The sequence below is a fragment of the Anomaloglossus baeobatrachus genome, chromosome 3 (genome assembly GCF_048569485.1).
Source record: "Anomaloglossus baeobatrachus isolate aAnoBae1 chromosome 3, aAnoBae1.hap1, whole genome shotgun sequence".
NCBI lineage: Eukaryota > Metazoa > Chordata > Amphibia > Anura > Aromobatidae > Anomaloglossus > Anomaloglossus baeobatrachus.
This window is the reverse complement of record NC_134355.1, coordinates 291,290,155-291,314,683: the sequence shown is the minus strand read 5'-3', so window position 1 is coordinate 291,314,683 and position 24,529 is coordinate 291,290,155. Positions and strand designations below refer to the sequence as shown.

Below are 24,529 nucleotides of genomic sequence, written 5' to 3'. Positions count from 1 at the left end.
GACCCGGACCCCAACAATCTGCAAAGCGTGACAAATAGGACACCACATCCTATAAGTTTAGTTATTCTTTCATACTCTTTTATGGTCTCATATGAAATTCTGGTCTATTCTTTTTACAATTTGTTGGGGTTTTTTTGCAGCTGTATCAGGAAGTCAGATTAAGAAGGGAGAAGAACTTGAATGGCGCTGAAGACAGACTGGAGGAAAAAAGGCTGCCGTTCTCTATCCCGTTTTCACCAGATGAACCTACTAAAACAGCAAATGTAGAAAGACAGAATGACGTGGTCTGCATGAAATCTGACAGAAGTGACAGAATATGGCTTAATGACTATCCCCATGCCAAGATAGAGAAGGCGGAAATCAAGATACCTAGTCAGAATCGCCACGTCAGCAGCGCGGAATCTGAAAAGAGCATTGCCCAGAGAATGTCCAAGACAGAAAATGACACCCTAAATGATGTAAGTGTGAAATAGGCATGATCAGATAAAGCTGTACAGTCCAGCAGTCAATAACTGCAGTATGTATGCTTTGTTTTATCTGCAGGCATTAAAAGAGATCGCCAGGGTAAGCGAAGAACTGTGTAAATACCAGGAAGAAATCCAGACAAGAACCATCTGCAAAAAGTATGTACTCCACAAAAACGGCTTAGTCCATTAGAATTACAGTACCCAGACCTGTCACTGGTCCAGCTCACATTAGAATGTGACAGCTTTATTTAATCATCAAAAAATATTGCCGTTTATGTTTCTGTGCACAATCCATTGCTTAAAGGAGTTTTCCACTTTTCTAAAAAAAAAATAAAAGAAACTCTGTTCGCCTCTTCAACCTCCTGCCAATCCAGCACAGATGCCCCTCTGCATTCCCTGCCAGCCAAAGGCTGAGCCATGATGCCAATAAGCAGAATTGGACTGGCTACCGGAGGAACCGCCAGTTATACCAGGCCTGGCTGCGGTTACCTGCACTGAACTCCGGAGCTCTCAGCTGAACTCCGGAGTGCAGCCTGGACTGAACTTGGGTTTGCAGGACTGAACTGTGAGCGCCGACTGATTCCCCGGCGATTGTGGTTCAGTTCCTGTCACAGCTGCGGACAGGCCGGGCTGCACTCTGGAGCTCAGGTGAGAGCTCCGGAGTTCAATGCAGGTAACCGCAGCCAGGACTGGTTTTACTGGCGGTTCCTCCGGTAGCCAGTCCGACACTGCCAATAAGTATGCTACGTGATGATCAGCCAGTCACTAACCTTCTGCAGTCACATGCTGTACACAAATGGCATCATGAGAGAGTAATACAGGACAAAACTGACAAGCAATCTGATTGGCTGCAGCAGTCACATGCTGGTAGTATGGCAACAAAGACTGGCAGGGACCACAGGGGCATCTGTACTGATTTGCAAGGGATTAAAGAAGTGTGCAGTGTTTTTTATGTTAAACAATTTGTGCCACTTTTTATATATTTTTACAAATTGGACAACCTCTTTAAACCATGTCTGGCATCAGTATCAGACAATCCAGGGCAGATACCAGGGAAACTTGCTTTAATCTGGCCAATCTGAGGGTGAAGTAGACTGGGATCCTACCTAAAATTATAACTACAGTACAGAGAAAGAAGAGAGATGAAGTACACCACTCTGCTACATCATTTGATCCTATTGATACACGTGCTGTTAGGAAGTTTACCTCTTTAGTACAGTGCCTTACAAAAGTATTCAATCCCTTGACATGTTTCACATTTTTTGGTGAATTTCCCTTTTTTTAAGTGTTTGCGTCAGTTCATGGAAAGAACATGCCTACAACTGTGAACATTTGGTTTTCTTATAGTGAAGCAAGCAACAATTCGGATAAAATAACTAAAAAGTGTGCATAACTATTCAACCTCATAAAGTCAGTACTTTGTAGAGCCTCCTATTGCAGAAATTACAGCTACACGTTGCTCTGGATAAGTGTCCATGAGCTTTCTACATCTTGCCACTCCAAACGCTCCATTTCCTTCAGGTTAGGTGATTTTCTCTGGTGAACAGCAATCATGTCTGACCACAGATTCTTAATTGGATTAATATCTGGGCTTTGACTAGGCCACTCCAATACATTTACACGTTTCCCCTTAAACCACTCGACTGTTGCTGCAGTGGTATGCTTTCAGTCATTGCCTTGTTGGAAGGTGAACCTCCATCCCAGTTACAAAACACTGACAGACTGAAACAGGATATGCTCAAGAATATTTCTGTATTTCACACCATCCATCTTCCCCTCGACTCGAACCATTTTCCCGGTCTCTGCTTACGGAAAACATGCCACCACCATGTTTTACTGTGGGGATGGTGTTCTTGGGGTGATAAGATTTGTTGGTTTGGCACCAGACATAACGTTTACCTTGTTGGCCAACAAGTTAAATTTCTTTGTCGCTCCATTGGGAGACCCAGACAATTGGGTTGTATAGCTATGCCTCCGGAGGCCACACAAAGCATTACACTAAAAGTGTAAAGCCCCTCCCCTTCTGCCTATACACCCCCCGTGCTCACGGGCTCCTCAGTTTCATTGCTTTGTGTGAAGGAGGAAGACATCCACGCATAGCTCCACAGCTTAGTCAGCAGTAGCTGCTGACTATGTCGGATGGAAGAAAAGAGGGCCCATAACAGGGCCCCCAGCATGCTCCCTTCTCACCCCACTCTTGTCGGCGGTGTTGTTAAGGTTGAGGTATCCATTGCGGGTACGGAGGCTGGAGCCCACATGCTGTTTTCCTTCCCCATCCCCTTTAGGGCTCTGGGTGAAGTGGGATCCTAATCGGTCTCCAGGCACTGAGACCGTGCTCCATCCACAGCCCCTGGGGATTCTGCTGGACAAGGAGCCGAGTATCGTCAGGGACAAGGCCCTGCTACTTTGAGGTACTCTGTGTCCCCGTGGGGACCGCGCATGGAGCGCTGGTGCCATACACATTACAGCACTGCTGGGTGTGTTAGTGCGCCGGGCATGGAGCGCTTGTGCCAGACACTTTCCAGCTCTGCTGGGTGTGTTAGTGCGCCGGACATGGAGCGTTTGTGCCACACACTTCCAGCTCTGCTGGGTGTGTTAGTGCGCCGGACATTGAGTGTTTGTGCCAGACACTTTCCAGCACTGCTGGGTGTGTTAGTGCGCCGGGCATGGAGTGCTTGGGCCAGACACTTTCCAGCACGGCTGGGTGTGTTAGTGCACCGGACATTAGTGCCAGACACTTTCCGGCACTGCTGGAGGTGTTAGCGCCGGGGGACCACCGCGCGGCCGCGCTTATTGCCGGACGCGCTTATAATTTTAGTCCCCGGCTTCTGCGGCCTAGTGTCGTTCTTTCCCGCCCACAGGCCTGCCAGTCAGGGGAGGGGCGGGACGCTGCTCGGATCGTCAGAGGAGGGCTGGAGCATACATTAGTATCCTCCGCCCTCCTCAATCAGTACAGTGGGGCACTGGATTCCCGCACTTTTCTTGGGCACGCCCACAGTCTCCTCCTTCCCACAGAACGCCGGCAGCCATTCCTGTCGGCGATTCAGACGCTGGAGAGGAGAGACAACACAGGGAGACCCAGGCAGGGAATCTGGTGACCACACAACCGCTCTGAGCGGTCGGTAAGCAGCACCTGAGGTGCTGGCCCCACTGAGTACCGAAGTGTATATATATATATAGGCTTATAGGCTATACATTGCACTGTACGGTCGCTCTGCTTGATTTTTGGCTATATACCCTCCTGGTTGTTCTCAGAGGAGACAACATGTCATCTGCAAAAAGCATGGGTGCCAAAGCACCTAATGGCGTCCCGGCACAACAACAAGGTCCCGATGTTCATGGCACGGTCTCAAGATCACAGAGCTCTGGCGGCAGACGCCTTAGTTCAGGATTGGTCGCAGTTTCAACTCCCTTATGTGTTTCCTCCTCTGGCACTGTTGCCCAGAGTGTTACGCAAGATCAGGGCCGACTGCCGTCGCGCCATCCTCGTCGCTCCAGACTGGCCGAGGAGGTCGTGGTACCCGGATCTGTGGCATCTCACGGTCGGCCAACCGTGGGCACTCCCAGACCGATCAGACTTGCTGTCTCAAGGGCCGTTTTTTCCATCTGAATTCTGCGGCCCTGAACCTGACTGTGTGGCCATTGAGTCCTGGATCCTAGCGTCTTCAGGATTATCTCAAGAGGTCATTGCCACCATGGGACAGGCTAGGAAACCAACGTCCGCCAAGATCTACCACAGGACGTGGAAAATATTCCTGTCGTGGTGCTCTGCTCAGGGTGTTTCTCCCTGGCCGTTTACCTTGCCCACTTTTCTGTCCTTCCTTCAATCCGGATTAGAAAAGGGTTTGTCACTGGGCTCTCTTAAGGGACAAGTCTCCGCGCTCTCTGTGTTTTTTCAGAAGCGCCTAGCCAGACTTCCACAGGTACGCACGTTCCTGCAGGGGGTTTGTCACATCGTCCCTCCTTACAAGCGTCCGTTAGAACCCTGGGATCTGAACAGGGTGCTGATGGTTCTTCAGAAACCACCGTTCGAGCCAATGAGGGATGTCTCTCTCTCACGCCTTTCACAGAAGGTGGTCTTCCTAGTGGCAGTCACATCACTTCGGAGAGTGTCTGAGCTAGCAGCGCTGTCATGCAAAGCCCCCTTCCTGGTGTTTCACCAGGACAAGGTGGTTCTGCGTCCGGTTCCGGAATTTCTCCCTAAGGTGGTATCCCCCTTTCATCTCAATCAGGATATCTCCTTACCCTCTTTTTGTCCTCATCCAGTTCACCAATGTGAAAAGGATTTGCACTTGTTAGATCTGGTGAGAGCACTCAGAATCTACATTTCTCGTACGGCGCCCCTGCGCCGCTCGGATGCACTCTTTGTCCTTGTCGCTGGCCAGCGTAAAGGGACACAAGCTTCCAAATCAACCCTGGCTCGGTGGATCAAGGAACCAATTCTCGAGGCTTATCGTTCCTCGGGGCTTCCGGTTCCCTCAGGGCTGAAGGCCCATTCTACCAGGGCCGTGGGAGCATCCTGGGCTTTGCGGCACCAGGCTACGGCTCAGCAGGTGTGTCAGGCGGCTACCTGGTCGAGCCTGCACACTTTCACGAAACACTATCAGGTGCATACCTATGCTTCGGCAGATGCCAGCCTAGGTAGGCGAGTCCTTCAGGCGGCGGTTGCCCACCTGTAGGACGGAGCCGGTTGCGGCTCTATTCTGAGGTATTATTTACCCACCCAGGGACTGCTTTTGGACGTCCCAATTGTCTGGGTCTCCCAATGGAGCGACAAAGAAGAAGGGAATTTTGTTTACTTACCGTAAATTCCTTTTCTTCTAGCTCCAATTGGGAGACCCAGCACCCGCCCCTGTTTTTTGTGTACACATGTTGTTCATGTTGAATGGTTTCAGTTCTCCGATATTCCTTCGGATTGAATTTACTTTAAACCAATTATAATTTTTTGCCTCCTTCTTGCTTTTGCACCAAAACTGAGGAGCCCGTGAGCACGGGGGGTGTATAGGCAGAAGGGGAGGGGCTTTACACTTTTAGTGTAATGCTTTGTGTGGCCTCCGGAGGCATAGCTATACAACCCAATTGTCTGGGTCTCCCAATTGGAGCTAGAAGAAAAGGAATTTACGGTAAGTAAACAAAATTCCCTTCTTTGGTCTCATCTCACCACAGTACATTCCTCCATCCATTTGGGGAGCCTCCCACATGTCTTTTGACAAACTGAAATGAGCATTCCTATTTTTGGATGTTACTAAAGGGTTTTTTTCTGGCCCACTTCTATAAGGGCCAGCATTATGGAGTGTATGGTTTATTGTGGTCATATAAAGAGATATCCAAGTCTCTGCAGGGTAACTCTGCAGCTCCTTATAGGTTACCTTTGGTCTCCATGCTGCATCTGATTAATGGCCTCCTTGCCTGGGCTGAGAGTTTTGGTGGGTGGTAATCTCTTGCCATTTTTGTTGTGGTACCATGTTCTTTCCATTTGATGATAATGGATTTGATGGTGTTCCGGGGTATAATCAGAGATTGTGTTATTTTTTAGAACCTAACCCTGTCTTGTACTTCTCAACAACTTTGTCTGTGACTTGTTTGGAGATCTCCTTGGTCATCATGGTGTTTGGTTAGTGGTGTCTCTTGCTTTATGGTGCTGCAGCCTTTCAGAAAAGGTGTGTATATCCTGACAGACCATGTGACACTTAGATTGCACACAGGTGGACTTCCTTTCACTTAGCATGTGACTTATGAAGGTTGCAGCAGAAATGTTTAGGGGCTTCTTAGCAAAAGTGGTGAATACATATGCACATGGCAATTTTTAACTCTTATATCTCATAAATATATATTTTTTTTACTTTATTTTTCTCACTACACTTCCCCAGCAATTTAGTACTGATGCATCACCCACAAATCGGATTACAAAATTATTTGAACACAGGTTGTAATGTAATGAAATAGGTAAAAGGCCAAGGTGTGATGGTGAATACTTTCCCAAGGCACTGTATCTCTCTATATGAGTATGTGAATACTGGATTCCATAATGTCTTAGAGAGCCCAACAGAAAATTAGTCAGAAAGGGAGGTTTTTTTAAAGCTATTCCTAATTGATGCATGTTATAGTTGACAGTCCCTGTGGAAGCTTTAATGGCATGGAATATATGTTTGAGCAAGCCTAATAGAGCACATTGAATGGGGTTGTCCAGATGGGACCACCCCAGTAAATATAAAGGAGCAGGATGTTGTCCTGCATCAGCAAAAATGCCTTTGTTGTAATCTACAGCAAAAATGGCAGCTGAGAACCTCTTACCTTACAGTATCTATCCCCTGGCATGATGTCATTGGTGTGGCGTGATGTCACACTAGACACGCTAATTAAAAGAAGAGCCACAAAGGCTGTTCTCAGAGCTCTGGTTGACCGCCAACAGATTATTGATGTTGGTCCTTCAAATCGATTTGCTAGTTGGAACTATAATATAAATAATAAGGATTTCACAATTCATTGCTTGTGAGACTATGGTTTATCTCCAAAATGTTGAAGAAATGCTTACAAGAAATATGTTTTTGGCCTCATATCAGGATACACATTTCCCACGAGGCTTTAGTAATGTTGCCAAATCGTTTTTTTATCCCTTAGTTTTACGCGAACGAGCAAATATTGGAATAAATTCACTGTAGTTAAGAAAGAGGTCAAAAATCAAAGTATCAAAAATATGATTTTATCCTTCCAAGAATAATGTCTTTTAGTAGAAACATTACTAATTCCCTCCTACATACAAGAGACTACAATACACAGTGTTGCTATGTGTTATAGTTTCAGCTTATGGCAGAAACTTGTTTTATGTTTTTTGGCAAGAATGTAAAAATTGACACAACTTTTTTCTGATAAGTGATAAATTCTTGTGACGTGTCAAACCGAATAGGTTTATTGTTGAAAACTGAATTGCATTGATTTATGCCAGTTGCTCATTAGAAATCTTGGGTCTATTTTTCCGTAAAGCTTCACTCCAGCATTTTTTTTTATTTCAGCACTGGAGTTATGCTTTAAATGTAAGTTGCTTGTCCACTGCCTTAGGGGTACTTTGCACGCTGCGACATCGCAAGCCGATGCTTGCGATGACGAGCGCGATGGTATCCGCTCCCGTCGCAGCAGTGATATCTTGTGATTGCTGGCGTAGCGAACATTATCGCTACGCCAGCTTCACATGCACTCACCTGCCCTGCGACGTTGCTCTGGCCGGCGAACCGCCTCCTTCCTAAGGGGGCGGGTCGTGCGGCGTCACAGCGACGTCACACGGCAGGCGGCCAATAGGAGCGGAGGGGCGTAGATGAGCGGGACGTAAACATCCCGCCCACCTCCTTCCTTCCTCATTGAAGCCGCGACGCAGGTAGGAGATGTTCCTCGCTCCAGCGGCTTCACACACAGCGATGTGTGCTGCCTGCTGGAAGAGGAACAACATCGTACCGTCGCTGCACCGGCATTATGGAAATGTCGGACCTTACACCGATGATACGATAACGACGCTTTTGCGCTCGTTAATCGTATCAAAAAGGCTTTACACACTATGATATCGACTGCGACGCCGGATGTGCGTCACTTTCGATTTGACCCCACCGACATCGCACCTACGATGTCGTAGTGTGTAAAGCACCCCTTATAGTCATCTGCCTTCGTCTTCATCTATTTTCACTGTTATTTCCGTCAGTCTCCAGCGATTTGTGACCTGCCACCAGCTACAGTGTTTCATGAAGCATGCCGGAGGTTATAACTCAATACAAGTCTATTAGAGTCTCGTTCTTGCTCTCATAGAGTTGCATTGAGCACTTGTGACTTAAAGAGTTGGTCCGAAAACAAAAGTAAAATTGATTTACCATAAATCCCTATCTATTTGATGCTATAATCTTAGCTACTTTCTAATTTTCTTGTATTAAACACCCTAACTCCACTATCTCACTACTACTCTATTGTTATTTTCTATTTCCTGTTTGACGAATTGTTTGAGAATTCCAGTGCATGCTGGGATACTCAAACAAACTGTTATCAGGGGGCAGAGTCTGTGGCAATGATGTCAGCCTCTTTTCTCTCCCTTAAAGGGAACCTGTCACCAGATTTGGGGCCTATAAGCTGCGGCCATTCTTCTGAAGCCGGGGTGCATGACGCCTCTTACGTCATCCACACTCGCCGCCATTGAGGTCCTGCGCAGGCGCACTTTGATCTGCTCTGAGCAGGGCAGATCAAAGTATTGTAGTGCGCCTGCTCTAGGAAAAAACATAATCCAGTGGGGGATCTGCTTCTTTTGGAATTTTAATTTCTTTTGGACTATCTAGTTAAACTTACCATACTTGTCCAAGATGTAATACCTTTACACAGATCACATGGAAATGCAGGATATGGCAGGTGTATATTTATTTGTTGAACACTTTTCATTCTAAATTATCATTTCTATGGTAGCCTCTACTTCAGGCTGAGTCGTACATATGATAATTCTATAAATTTGTCTTGTACAGAGCTGTGTCAGATTCAGCAGTTGGAGAATCCAGGAGAAATCTTCATGTGAAGACACCAAGAAATCCTGCACCTTGTCCCAGAGCATCGCCAAACAAACAAAAGGACTTTGTAAGCAGCAAAATCGTCTCATCTTTCACTGCCGAACAGTCACAACTTAAAAAAAAAGATGAGGGGTCTTTGGAGACTCAAGACACATCATTTCCTTCCTTAAATTTTTCATGGCCTTTGTCGAACTCTTTGTTTCAGGATAAAATTCCAGTGATAAATGAAAATCTCGTTCCTATCAAAAGCGAAAAAGTCTCTACTGACATTGAACTACTCAACAACGATGGAGATCTTTGCCACCTGGAATGGTTATGTGGTATCGGAACACTTGAAGATGGAGATTTTACTGAGTCTTTGTTTAATAGTTTTACAGATATTAATCACTTTACTCCAGAGATGAACAAACAAAATCTTTCAATGTCACAGAATCACTTTTTTAACTCCGATGGTTTATATCCTGAAGTGATCATGTTAGGACATTCTACCGTAGGCTCTGCTTATAGCTATGGAAATACAATAAAGAATGGAAAATTAGCTGCAAAGATTGATGAGTTTAACAGAGTAGTATTTAAAGCTGGCAAAGGAAATGCAATTAGCCATGATGACATGCCAAGGGATCTGGCACTGGATATAGATGAAGAATATTTTAGTCCCCCGGTATCCCAACATTTAACTACTGGAAAAACCATTACCAAGCCACTTACTGTACCTGAGATAAGGGAGCCACCTTGTACAATCAGCACATCCTATAATGGTGGCAAAGTGGAGAAACCTAGAGTCCAACAACATCAGCAGACAAATGGTCCTCTTACTACGAGTAGCTACAAGAACACTCTACAACAACACAACTGGAAAGGTATCAATTTGTCAGGACGACCACGGTCAGCAGACTCTAGATCCAACTATGGGGTTGTGGAAAAGCTTCTAAAAAGCTATGAGACCAAAGTGACTGCTCCTGTTTGTCATTCTAAACCATCTGTTAGCAAATGGACACAGTCAGACTTCCTCCTGACCGATAACTGTTCTGACACACTGACTCAATATTTGGAGATGCTTCACCTTGAACAAACCGCAAATGTTCTCCAGAATGACATTCACTGGTATCCGCATCAAGACTCCTCAAACCTAAGGCTGCCTGAGGTGAGAATATGGTTTCATTGCCACAATAAATTATACTATCTAATTATCTATTAAGTATCTTATGCCATACAATTTGATATCAAATCTATTCTTCACGTAAAGACGACCTGTTATGTGTGCCCAAAAATGAGTTTAACTTTCCAAAATTCCCATTCTTCCATGAATCTGTTGCTGATTTTAGTTTTTCATTTTGTTCCACTGTTGTGGAGATATGCCCTGTTTTCCTTTTGGTGCGCAAAATGTAAATTCCTGGCTTGTTGTTCAAGAGGGTGTGATAGAAAAGGTTTCCTTGAGGGCATTCTTCTCTTTCCTCTATGACGCTGCTTAATCACCACTTGCCAGCATCTAAGACTGATCAAAGAGCATGGTCTCGTAAAATCTCTCTGTTCTTGATGTGATATGCACTCAGGAACAGCGAGGTCTCTTAAGATCACGCTGTTCAACCAGTTTTAGATGCTACCAAATGTTGATTTGTCAGCGTCATAGAGGGGGCATTAATACATTCCCCCAGAGAAAATGTTTTTGAGACTCCCTCTTAGACCATAAGCCAGGAATTAGCATATTGGGTGCCAAAAGGATAAAAGGACATCTACTCAATGAAGGGACAAAATGACAGATTCACGGGAGCACAGAGGTTTTGACAAGGTAACCAAGTCATTTTTGGGGGGCATGTAACAGGTCCTCTTTAAAGAAACAGTTTTTTTCCCTACATCACACAACCTTATTGCCTATCACTTTCTTTCCTTCTTATATATAGTATGCTTATATGCATTTCAAACCCATTTTCATGTCTTCAGACTTCATCTTCAATTTTAGATTTTACTCTGCTTCTTTCTCATCTTTGCTCTGCTATCAATAATTAATAATAATAATTTTATTCATTTATATAGCGCTATTAATTCCACAGCGCTTTACATACATCAGCAACACTGTCCCCATTGGGGCTCACAATCTAGAGTCCCTATCTGTATGCCTTTGGAGTGTGGGAGGAAACCAAAGAACCCGAAGGAAACCCATGCAAACACTGGGAGAACATACAAACTCCTTGCAGATGGTGTCCTTGGTGGGATTTGAACCCAGGACCCCAGCGCTGCAAGACTCCAGTTCTAACCACTGAACCACCGTGCCAATCCCATGTTACATCAGCCCAGCATCACATGGTCAGGTAGAGCCAGTACCATCTCTGCCTGTGTGATAATCCTCTCCTGTATACTCTCCTAAATGACCTAATATCAGCATACAGTCAGGAAGCTGACCTGTGATCTGCAATATATCCCTAAGACACTAATTGTGTAATCTTCACAGCTATGATAAGAGTTTCTGTCCCCCGTGACAAACTATGTGGTACATTCCATGCAATGGTGTCATACAGGAAAGTCTGGTAACTGAGACGGTGACCCTCTTCAGAGAACATGAGCCCACGTAATTCTCAGGGGCACCTTGTGATCACATGACCTGACTGAAGAAAAATATACCAGGAGTTTTCAGATAGAAAGGAACAACTCCCTTAGGTAATACTAGCTGAATATATAAGGTACTGTGCTGGCGATGTAAGCCTGTACATATCCTCCTGCCTCGTCATGTGTTTTCAGATAGACTCTATGGGTTTTGGAGCCATACCATCACTACCAGGATTCTTTTTTTTCTTCTTTTTCCCTGACAATAGTTCTTGATCACATTGACAATATGTTTGGGATGGTTGTGCTGCAGCAGAATAAATTTGGTACCACTCAGACTTCTCCCGTAATCATCCACTGCATGATGGATAAGTATCTGCATGTCGGGTACTTCTTAGCATTGAGGACCATTAAGCCTGATCAAATCCCCAACTCCATTTGCTGAAAAGCAGGCCCAAGCTTGCAAGAAACGGCACCATGCTTCACTGTTGCCTGCAGACACTCATTTTTATACCACTCTCCATCCCTTCACCAAACAAACCGCCTTCTGTTATAGCCAAATATTTTGTATTTTGACCCATGAGTCCAGACCACCTGCTCCCATATTTCTGCACCCCAGTTCCTACATTTTCTTCCATAGTTGAGTCGCTTGGCCTTGTTTCCTTGTTGAGTTTTGGCTTTTTGCTTGCAATTCTTCTTTGAAGGCCACTTCTGGGCAGACGTCTCCACACAGTAGATGGGTGTAGTTGGCTCCCACTGATTGTTGCCATTCCTTAGCTGATGGCACTGCTGAAATCTTCTGATTTTGAAGGGAAGTAATCATGTGTCTTTCATGTCATGTTTTAAGATTTCTTGTCTGACCCCTGGGTCTACGGCTCTCATTGTTGCCCATTTATTGGTGTCTTCAATGGTGAGAAATACAGGCTGGTACTTATCCATCCCATACAATATCATCAGGGAGGCGTCTGATTGGCTCCAAATTTATTTTGTAGCAGGAAAATGAGCCTCAAACATATGGCGAATGTCATTAAGGACTATCTTCAGCATAAAGATCAAAGATTCCTGGAAGTGATGATATGACACCCATAGAGCCTTGGTCACAACTTCTATTGTTCTGCATAAATCCTTTTGTCTTTTCATATAATTCCAGATCTGTGATTAGATCTTTAAGATGTTTGAAACAACCTCCCAGCCTAGTGATGCTGTGTGGAAGTCAAAGGACGGTCACACCAAATAATTAGATTTAGATTTTTATTTGGTTTATTTACTTTGCATTTTGTTGCTTGATAAAAATAAAATATTAATATTCCTGTTTTTAAAGCATTGTTACTGTGCAGTATTCTTTTCACATCTGCCCAAATTTTTGCACAGCACTATGTAGAATTAAATAGTTGCTGCTCCCTATGAAAATTCATAGTATACCTCTCTGCCGTCAGGTCATGTGATCACATGAGGCCCCCCACCCGGGAACCACATGGCCTTCATGGCTTTACTATAAATATATATATATATATGGACATATATATGCATATAAATATTATTATCCTGATGATGAGCAATTACCCTGAAACTACTTTCTATAGGTGGGTGTGTGATTTGACTAACTTTCTTGGTCATGTTGCAAGGCGTGTTAAAGGATTGGATACTAGTGAGCTTTATTTTGATATGAGAGAGAGCTAATTGTAACGCCTCCCTGGATCCACAGACTCAGACGGGCTGTAATGGACAGACTAGAGGGAAGCCACTCACTAAGCAGGACCCCGAGAACCCTGAAATCCTTTAACCCCAATACAGGGATTTGGAATTACACAGGGCCCTGGAGATCACTACCTGTGGAAGGCTGAAGTCCGATGAGAGTAGTAATCAGGCAGGGTCAAACCAGGATTTGCAGAACAGGGACAGAATCGGCAGGCAAGGACATAATCCGAAAACGAAGCAGAGGTCAAATCCGGATCAGGCAGAAAGGTACATAAACAGCAGGCAGAAGGGTAGTAAGGAAGCAAGCAGAGATCAGCACACAGGAATCACTATACAAATAACATAGGAACCAGGAATAGAACTATCTCTGGCAGTGGTCAGATGACAGAAGGGGGAGTAAGAAGGGTGTGATGTCTTCCTATTGGCTGCAGATGTATAATGGCAACTTCAGCTGGAAGACACACGCCACCTACAGTCAGCCAGTGGTACTGCAGGTTCCAGGGAAACCCAGCCTAGTGGATGAGCGGAGCCTGTGCACTAATTTGCTTATTTTATCCATGGAGCATTGCTATAAATTCCATATATAGCTGGTCTATTCCCATCTTCAAGATTCTATCCCAATATGTAGTAGGTGGAATAATAGTAATAATATTAGCTAATACCTCCAATTAGAAATTTAGTATAATGTTCCTGATTAGCTGTATCTGTTACCTCATGTGCAGGGAATTGCAGCTTAAGTATCCATAGTTACAACCATGAGCAACTAACTGTCCCTAAAGGAGTGGTCGTACCCATGGATACCTAAGCTGCATTGTCCTGAACATGAGGTAAGAGCCATAGCTAATCAGGAGAACTATACTACATTTCTAATTGGAGGTAATTGCTAACATTATTATAAATACACCTACTACATATGACGATAATAAGAGAAGGTAAACTAATCTACCCCAGGGTTTGAGCAATTAATTTCCCCTATGGGCCACATGAGAGACTGTGACTTGTGGAGGGCAACACCAATAGATTAAAATTAATTCTACTCCATATTTATTTAGTACTAGAAGGTGGCCCGATTATAACGCATCGGGTATTCTAGAATTTATTATGTAGTTAATGTATGATTTTTGCTATATATATATATATATATATATATATATATAGATGTTGTTGTGTGTAGTTACCAAGTGTTTGTGTAGGGCGCTGTAAATGTTCTGGGTGTTGTCTGGGTGCGGGGGTGTATGAGAGCTGTGTTGTTTGTGTGTTGCGTTGTGTGTGGAGCGCTGTGTGTCTGCAGCATTGTATGTGTGTAGTGCTGTGGGTGTTGCGTGGTTTGGGTGGGTGTGTGTTTGTGGGGTGTGTGTGTGTTGGAGGAGTAGTCCTGGGGGGAGAGGAGTATAATAGGAGGAGTAGTCCTGGGGGGAGAGGAGTATAATAGGAGGAGTAGTCCTGGGGGGAGAGGAGTATAATAGGGGGAGTAGTCCTGGGGAGAGAGGAGTATAATAGGAGGAGTAGTCCTGGGGGGAGAGGAGTATAATAGGAGGAGTAGTCCTAGGGGGAGAGGAGGATAATAGGGGGAGTAGTCCTGGGGAGAGAGGAGTATAATAGGAGGAGTAGTCCTGGGGGGAGAGGAGGAGAATAGGAGGAGTAGTCCTGGGGGGAGAGTAGGATAATAGGAGGAGTAGTCCTGGGCGGAGAGGAGTCTTAATAGAAGGAGTAGTCCTGAGGGGGAGGAGTAGTCTTGGGGGGGAGTCTAATAGGAGGAGTAGTCCTGGGGGGAGAGGAGTCTAATAGGAGGAGTAGTCCTGGTGGGAGAGGAGTGTAATAGGAGGAGTAGTCCTGGGGTGTGAGGAGTCTAATAGGAGTAGTAGTCCTGGGGGGAGAGGAGTCTAATAGGAGGAGTAGTCCTGGGGGGAGAGGAGTCTAATAGGAGGAGTAGTCCTGGGGGGAGGAGTCTAATAGGAGGAATAGTCCTGGGGGGGAGAGGAGGATAATAGGAGTAGTCCTGGGGAAAGAGGATAACAGGAGGAGTAGTCCTGGGGGGGAGGAGAATAATAGGTGGAGTAGTCCTGGGGGGGTGTCTAATAGGTGGAATAGTCCTGGGGGAAGGAGTCTAATAGGAGTCGTAGTCCTGGGGGAAGGAGTCTAATAGGAATCGTAGTCCTGGGAAGAGAGGAGTATAATAGGAGGAGTAGTCCTGGGGAGAGAGGAGGATAATAGGAGTAGTCCTGAGGGGGAGGTGTCTAATAGGTGGAATAGTCCTGGGGGGAGATGTCTAATAGATGGAGTAGTCCTGGGGGGAGGTGTCTAATAGGAAGAGTAGTCCTGGGTGGAGGTGTTTAATAGGAGGAGTAGTCCTGGGGAGAGGTGTCTAATAGGTGGAGTAGTCCTGGGGGGAGGTGCCTACTAGGTGGAGTAGTCCTGGGGGGGAAGTGTATAGGTGCCCAATGTGTGCGGGGGGCGTGGCCGAGCGGGCACAGTGTGCGGGGGCGTGGCCAAGCGGGCACAGTGTGCGGGGGCTGTTGCTGAGCCGGCACGGTGTGCGGGGGTCGTGGCCGAGCGGGCACGGTGTGCTAGGGGCGTGGCCGAGCGGGCACAGTGGGCAGAGGGCATGGCCAAGTGGGCACAGTGTGCGGGGGCGTGGCCGAGCGGGCACAGTGTGCGGGGGGTGTGGCCGAGCGGGCACAGTGTGCGGGGAGTGTGGCCGAGCGGGCACAGTGTGCGGGGGCGTGGCCGAGTGGCAAATGCGTGCGGGGGCGTGGCCGAGCGGGCAGAGTGTGCGGGGGCTTTGCCGAGCAGCCAATGCGTGCGGGGGGCGTGGCCGGGTCGAGTGGCCAATGCGTGCGGGGGGGGCGTGGCCGAGCCGAGCGGCCAAGGTGTGCGGGGGCGTGGCTGGCCCGAGCCGAGCGGCCAATGTGACGGTTGTCACTGTAATGATGTCAGTTTGGAGCAAGACAGACAGACAGACTAAGGCAATTATATACTGCATATAGATTATTTTATATTAGTATTAAATTTTATTGATTTAACATAGTGGAGCAATGCGTAGAATGTTTATTATTTGCTATTGCATGTTACAATAGAGCTTATTGTAACATGTATTTCTATTAGTAGCAGCCTTGTACCTTGCTCAATACCTCCCCTCAGACAGTATGATGTCCACACTGCCCTCCAAGTATTATGACATTCCCACTACCCTCCAACACGCGCACTGTATGATGGTCCTACAGGTTCCCAACACAGTATGACAATAATCCCTACATGCAATATAATGCTAACTCAGCCACCAACACAGTGTGATGGCTCCCATATACTATGATGGACCCCACAGTTCCCGCAAAAAGTATCATGCCCCACATCTTCATTCCCCATAGCTCTGTCTCTCCTATTCACAGTATGATCCCTCTCAACGCATTATACAGTTTGATGGCTCCACAGACCCACAAACAGTATAATAGCCCCACAGTCACCCACACAGTATGATAGTCCCAACAGCTCCCTACACAATGTGCTGTACCCCAAAGCCTCCCACACAAAATGATGCTACTTACAGCCCACCAACAGTACGATGGCCACACTGTGCATTCCCCCATGCACAGGACAGTAGTATAGTATGAAGTAAGTATAGTAGTGAATCTCCCCCGATACTCTCTATTAAACCGGAACACCGCTCTTTGATTGTGCTCATACAGGGGCTCAGTAAATCTGCAGTATTTTTCAGATTATAAGATGCACTTTTCTTACCAAAAATTTGGGAGGAAAATGAGGGATGTGTCTTAAAATACGAATATAGCTTACGCCAGGTGAATTGGTGGGGGGCTGTCTGTGTGGCTCTGTGTGTGGGCGGCCGGGTGCGTGCGGGCGGCCGGCAGGGTGCCTGTCCATGCATGCGGGCGGCTGGATGCCTGTCGGTGCCGGCGGCCGGCTGCCTCTCTGTCCTGGCGGCTGGCTGCCTCTCTGTGCCAGTGGGCGGGCAGCCTACTGGCTGCAACTCTGTATGGCCGGGTACTGTGCAGACTTCGGTGGCTGTGCGGCCAGTGTCCTAGTCTGTCTGTGGTCCCAGTTTCCAATGATGGCACCGGGAGTCAGCCCAAGCGCAGATGGAGCTCTTGAATGAGAGCTCCATCTGCGCACGCACCACTTCGGCGCCATTTCTTTGAAGCCCAGACCGCGGACAGACTGGGATACTTGCCGCACTGGCCTGCTCTACCACACAACCAATGCAGCTCCCGCTGCCACCACTAACCTGCCGTTGCCACCACTGACCTGCTGCTGCAACCACTGACCCGCCGCTGCCACCACTGACCCACTGCTGCTGCCAGCACAGCTTCTGCTTCCTGTGACCCCGCTCCACCACCGCTGCTGCCCCCCCTCCGGTAAGACAACACCGGAGTATAAGACGGACCCCATTTTTTTTAACCTTTTTTATCTTTAAATTTGAGGTACGTCTTATAATCTAAGGCTAAGTTCACATTTTCATTGTTTTGTATCAGTCACATGCGTCACTTGACGCATGTGACTGATGCGCTGTTCAATGCTGTACAACGGATGACAAAGTACAGAATTCTTTGTCGGATTCCGTTGTGTGCAGGGGGGCGGAGTACGGGGGGGGGGGCCGAGCGGAGCCGTGGCACTGAGGACGTCGGTGCCGCAGGGACTGCAGGACAGGTGAGTGTGTGTGAGTGTGTGAGAGTGTGTGAGTGTGTGTGTGTGTGTAGACACATGCTGAATGCGGGAGGGGGTGGAGCCGAGCGGGGGGCGGGGCCAGGCGCTGAGGATGTCAGTGGCAGTGCTGCGGTCTGCATGGCTGGGACAGGTGAGTGAGTGTGTGTGTGTGTGAGTGTGTGTGTGTACACACATGTGCGGAGTGCGGGAGGGGGCGGGGCCCAGCGGTGGGCGGGGCCAGACGAGGGTGTCAGTGGCATTGCTTGTCTGCATGACTGGGGACGTGTGTGTGTGTGTGTGTACACGTGCGGAGTGCGGGAGGGGGCGGGGCCGAGCGGGGAAGTGTCGGCCTCCCTGCACACGTAACCAGACTAAATATCAGGTAGCAAAGCACCCGATGTTTACCTTAGTTACCCGATATTTACCTTGGTTACGGGCCTACACCGCTTAGCGCTGGCTCCTTGCACCGTAACCAGGGTAAATATCGGGTAACCAACCAAAGCTGGTGACGTGTGCAGGGAGCCAGAGAGCATGTGCAGCGAAATCCGACGGATCGCGCTGCTCAAAAAACGTTACATGCTGCGTTCCTCCCGCCCGGCGGTCAGTCGTTCCACGACTGATCAGTCGGGCGGAGGGTGCAACGCAGCATCATCAGTCACAATCCGCTGCTCATACAAGTCTATGGGAGCAACGGAATCCGCTAAACGGATTCTGTTGTTTACAAGAGCAGCGGATTGTGACTGATACATTTTAGCGGAAATGTGAACTTAGCCTATTGCGTCTTATAAAACTAAAAATACGGCACCTGCTGAACAGTGGGCTTTTTTTGAGGTGTCACTGGAAATCTAATGATTTAGACCTCAACTATTATTTGGAAGGGCACACATCTCACCATTGGCCATTTTTTACAGCTGCTGTACATTAATCATTGATTTCTCATCTAGGTATCAAGAACATCTTCAAGTGACAAGGGATTTTCACGTCCTGCGCGACCAGCAAATCGACGTCCACCTTCCAGATGGGCTTCAGCAAGATCTCCTTCAGTGCCTGCCCCCACCAGGAGAGCCACGCACTAGTTTCCATACTATTGCTAATAATTCACATTACATGTGATATAGTGACTTCCGTTGTATACAGGGGATTAAAATGTGGAACTCATAAAATGAAATTTACTTGGCACTTTTCATGTTAAATCATATTATGGGCTATGTCTACAAGGCGGTAACAGGAGGCAGCTGTGTCACCGAAAAATTGGACACTGGAAATGATTGCATTATATTTACAGCATATTTGTTAAAGAAGCCACCATGTATATGTATCATGAAATTGTCCCACAAGTGAACGTTTGATGTTACCATTTTGCTGCCATGTCGTTGGTTCTTCAGTGTTTATGACTAGCAGAAACATATTTCTGTACTTTTTTCATGTCATTGTTTCTTATATATTTTATGTTGCCATTTATTATTGGATGTTTAGTGGACTTTTGTACAGTTCCATTTAGTTAAACACATCGGTTCTTATATGCATGTAACATGATCATAATGCATGTTTCTAAATACAGGCCATACTGCGTTTAGAAATTGCTGACGTGATGTACACATATAAACCTCTGACACACTTATTATTTCATCTATCCGTCCTTTATGCGTAAAAATATCCACCATGTATTCTTCATTTTCTATTAGCCTGAAGATATATGCTTTCTACTGTATAGATCACCTATATTCGCTCTGAAAGGCATGTATCTCTGTTGATATACCTGCTATATGATCTTTTGTTGTTCTGATGGAAGGTCCCCTATGACTATAGAGGAACTCCAATATATATATATATATCCTAATATGCTTTTTAGTAGCAAATATCCATTTTTCAGCCTGAATTGAAAGAAGATGTTTTGATAGGCTGGATGATCTAATATTTATATAAAATCTGGAAAATGCACACCGGTTTATCATTGTGCTCTACCGGAGCGGCTGATTCTGTTAAATTGCTTGTTTTTACAATGATGGCTTTTTATGTGCGAGCCATTCCAAAAATGTATTTATCTCATTACATAGGACCATTACATATTGATTGCCAAACTGTAGTGTCTTAGTAGTCCTTGTTCTATTGTGTGGATCAATGGTTTTCCGGTGAAGTTGAAGATTTGAGGATTTCATGACAATTGCGGGATGCTTGGTATCAAGTTTCTATCAGTGTTTTTATGTACAGTAGACGGAAGGAAGGACTAGTACTCATGTTAGCAGCTTCAATACCCTGTTAGCATGTCTCTTTCAGCCAATGGTGAACTGTGTTGACTGATATATTAGAAGTACAGTTATAAACTTAGCCTGTATTTTGGCATCCGCTTGCATACACAAATATTGCATCAGTAGCTGAAAGGAATCTGATACTTTGGTGCCAGAGATCCTACTATGCACCTCCAAATATGTATTTATCATCTCCAGTTACTGATCATAAATTACATTTACTCTCCGGCTAAGGCCGCATCTTACTAATGCTGTCATACCGTCATTTGTATCAATATTTCCTTTTAGTTACAGTTTAGACTGATTATTTATTTTATTTGTAAAATCCGGCACCAAAAGTAAAAAACAAACTTGCAGAAATTATTTTAAGCGTTTCCATTTTATATTCAATACATTATGTTATTTTTAAAGATCTGTCTCCCCTTCTGATATGTTATTTAAAGGTTAGGCTTGCACAAGATCGATCTTCCTACAGAGCGTTCATCCATCAAGTCGACATGGCTCCAGATCGAAAGAAAGTTTCACCAGTCGGGTGCTGCCCTTTTTATTTAAAAGGAACTTGTCACATGGAAAAATGATATTAATCTGCAGAAAATGGAGTTAATCTGCAGGATAATAGCATTCTGAACCTGCCCGGCATCTGCACATTAAACCCTGCTGCCGGGAGAAACTTAATTTTAATCCTCCCGGCAGCGTTCCGGTTCCAGTCACAGGGGCGGCACCGTTGCAGGTTCAGTCACCGCTCCGTATATGGAGAGCGACATCTGTAACCACCTCCCGCAATGACTTACAGCCGCTCAGCATTAGAGGAAGCTGTCAGTGTGGGGATGTGGTTCCTGCCTCTGGTCTCCATCCACAGAGCGGTGATTGAAACCATGCTGGCGCCGCCTCCATGACTGAAACCACAACGCTGCCAGGAGGATTAAAGTTAATTTCCTCCCAGCAGCGGGGTTTACTGTACAGGCACTGATCAGGTTTAGAATGCTATTAACCTGCAGATTAACCTCATATCTGCAGGTTAATGGCATTTTTTCACATGACAGATTCCCTTTAAGAAAACGTGGGCAGCCCCAGTTTGGGGAGTCTTCTAAATAGCACTTCAAAACGAAAGTGGTTTGAAGAGTATGTCCTTAAAGGACCCTAGCTTATAACAGAATTTGGGTCCATACTTCTGGGTTATGGGATCCGGTATTAACAATTCTCTGCAGCCCTCCTTCCAATCAAAGTGTGACATTTTACTACTGATCTAATGATGTTATGTTACTGTTATAAACCACTTAGTATCGAACTCCTAAGTCATATGACAAGGCTCGTTAAAGGGTCACTTTGACTTCTAGCATTGCTACCTCCAGTAAGTGGCACTAGAGTTTGTCTACTTCCTCGCTGAAGAGACAATTTGCGTATTTGCCAGAGGAATATTGCAGCTTAAAGTCTCCTCATTACTGGCATGCTGGAATAGAGTGTCAGTCTCCGCATGGAGAATAGCTTCCCCTTTAGCCCTTTAGTCCCTGTATAGTTTGACACTGTATATTCTGTACACACATTGTCAAAGTATATATGGACACATCCTGTTGACTTAAGGAATGGTAAGTTGTTAAAGGGGCTGTCCAACCATTTTAAAAACTTTATCCTGAGCATGGATGTATGGAAAATAGAAAACTAAGCCATACTTATCTACCTGTTATCACCTCCGTTGATCAAGTGCCGGACACTTTGTTGGCTTTTTTTCTGATGATATGCTTTTCTAGTCACCAGACTTCTGCAACTGATCACAGGCCTTAGCAGTGACATTATCAGAGACCACTGAAGCAGCCTGCACTGGATCCTCAGGGGTGATCGCAGGGAGATTTTGCTTAGTTTGTTATTTTGATATATTCTACGCCCAGGATAAAGTTTTGCTGAACAACCCATTTACATAATTATACATTTTCAAGAGGGAAAAAAGGCACTTCACAAATGATAATAATTAGGGATGTTCGAATACTTCGATTTTTCGGCCGCTATTCGACTATTCGCAAATATTCGATGCGCAATGTAAGTCTATGGGAAACCCGAATAACAACTATTCGGAACTATTCGGGCTTCCCATAGACTTACATTGCGCATCGAATAGTCGAATAGCAACGAGGTATTCGGAAAATATTCGCGAAGCCGAATAATCGAAGTATTCGATCATCCCTAATAATAATGTTATTTTATGGGGAGTGAAAGTATCTAGTTACTGTATGTCAGAAAAAAAGATAAAGTGATATATTGAATGATCTAATAAACATTTAAAAGACATAAGATAAGAAAATGACAAATGAGTAGTAAATTTGAATTCACGTTCTCAATTAGTACTAGTGTCAGGCACATCACAGTTGATCCTCTATGTTCTGCTTTTTAGGTAGACTTGAGTAGCATTTTATATTCCGGCCTTATGTTTATATGGTCAAATTAAAAGGTGGAGTACAAATAAGAAAAATCGAAATAGTAAGAGAGGGAAGCCATGTTTTTATTGGAACCCACCAAGAGGGAAGGATGTTTTAAATAGTAGTCGCTATTTTATGTCTACCCTTCCTAATTCCCATTTACTTATACATCTACAACATAATATGATAGGCGTTTGATCTCATTAACAAAAAAATCAAATAACTAAGGTCTTTTATGCTAAATTTTGGAAGTTGCCTTCTCCTATGAATGTTTTCCTGAAGCGTTGAGCATCTTCCCTCTAAGTTTTATTCCAGAGTTTTAGATGTTGCTTTTGCACCACATTATTCACTGAATTTATTTATTACTTTCTATGTAAAATATGGGTGGTTGAATCGTAAAATCCCAAAGCTTTGGTGCCTTTAATTCTATGTGATACGCATTGAGTTTTTTATGGCTGTATGAATAAAGTGTTCTTTAAAACAATAAAACATCAATGTCTGCTGATAGTGGGGAGTAATCTTTTTCTTCAAGCACTTTTTCAAATCTTATTGGCTATTTGTAGAATTTATTTAGATTGTGGTAATAAATCGGATTCAATAATTTGTATTCTCATTCATTTGTTGTATTATAACTAACAGTTGATGATTTATCGGATTGTAGTCTTTCACATTTTCACTTTTTTCCAGCTGGTATTTTTTCACATTTTATTTTTCCACAGGGTTGCAGATTTACAGTGGGGAAAATAAGTATTGGATTCACTGCCGAAGTTTTCCCACCTACAAAGAATGGAGACATGTAATTCTTGTCATAGGTACACTTCATCTGTAACAGAATAAAAAACAAATCACATTGTATGATTTTTAAATAATTAGTTTGCATTTTATTGTATGTAATAAGTATTTGATAAAATAGAAAAACAGAACTTAATATTTGGTACAGTGACCCTGCTTTGGAATTACAGAAGTCAGACATTTCTTATAGTTCTTTACAAAGTTTGCACACACTGCAGCAGGAATTTCGACCCACTTCTCCATACAGATTGTCTAGCGCCGTCGTCCCTGCACTGCTCTGCTCCTCCCCAGCAGGGACACCGACTCACTCACTGCCAGGGCTGGCCTGCACCTTCCTGCCTTGCTTCCCCAAGGTCCTGCACATATGAGCCTCCTTCCTCCTCCTGGGGCCTGTGCACACCGCACAGGTCTTTCGTGAATGTGTCCAGGGCTCACGCCTGCCCTGCTATTAAATTGACAGCGCACCATTTCCCAGAAGTGCAGCTCAACCTATCACTGAGAAGCACCAGTTACTTAAGGCACCTTCCCACTAGGGGAGTTACATTAGCAACTTGGTCAGTTAGTGTTATCCATCTAGCTAGCGAGTTGTCAGGCCCCTTTGTCCACTGTCTGTTACCTGTACCAGTGTGCATCGACCCGTACTTGTCACCCCGTGTTGGCCATGCCCTTGATACCCACCTGTCCTGGCCATACTGTCTGACTCACCTGTCCCGGCTGCACCTGTCTGCACTAGAGACTGCCTGGCCGTACAGTCTGCTCCTGTCAGCTCTAGAGACTCTGTACCTGAGCCCATTCTTTCTGGGGGTCGGCTTCCACAGTCCTCAGTCACTGTCCTGGGAGTGGCACCTAGCATATGCTTTCGTAGGCACTTAGTCAAGTTCCTCCTATTTAAGGGATAAGCTCGGGTCCCTCCTGTGGTCTAGTGGGTCCACTCCCGCTCGCCATCCCATCATCACTGGCAAACGTTACACAGATCTCCACATCTTTCAGATTTCGAAGCTGTCGCTAGGCAACATTGAGTTTCAGCTCCCTACAAAGATTTTCTATTAGGTCCAGGTCTGGAGACTGGCTAAGCCACTCCAAGACCTTGAAATGCCTCTTATGTAGCCACTCAGTTGCCCTGGCGGTGTGTTTCACGTCATTTTCATGCTGGAAGATCCAGCCATGACTCATTTCCC

General features: G+C 45.4%; 1 protein-coding gene across 2 annotated transcripts in view; it reads left to right on the top strand.

Moving 5' to 3' along the window:
• MTCL3 (MTCL family member 3) overlaps window positions 1-23,160 on the top strand; it is a 131,994-nt gene extending 108,834 nt beyond the window's left edge. For both annotated transcript variants that reach the window (XM_075339932.1, XM_075339931.1), the window contains exons 4-7: window positions 141-458; window positions 544-623; window positions 8,960-10,145; window positions 18,844-23,160. In XM_075339932.1, coding sequence (XP_075196047.1) covers window positions 141-458; window positions 544-623; window positions 8,960-10,145; window positions 18,844-18,975 — 1,716 coding nt within the window. In that variant the 3' untranslated portion in view covers window positions 18,976-23,160. The remainder of the gene's footprint in view (window positions 1-140; window positions 459-543; window positions 624-8,959; window positions 10,146-18,843) is intronic.
• Window positions 23,161-24,529: the final 1,369 nt, after the last annotated feature.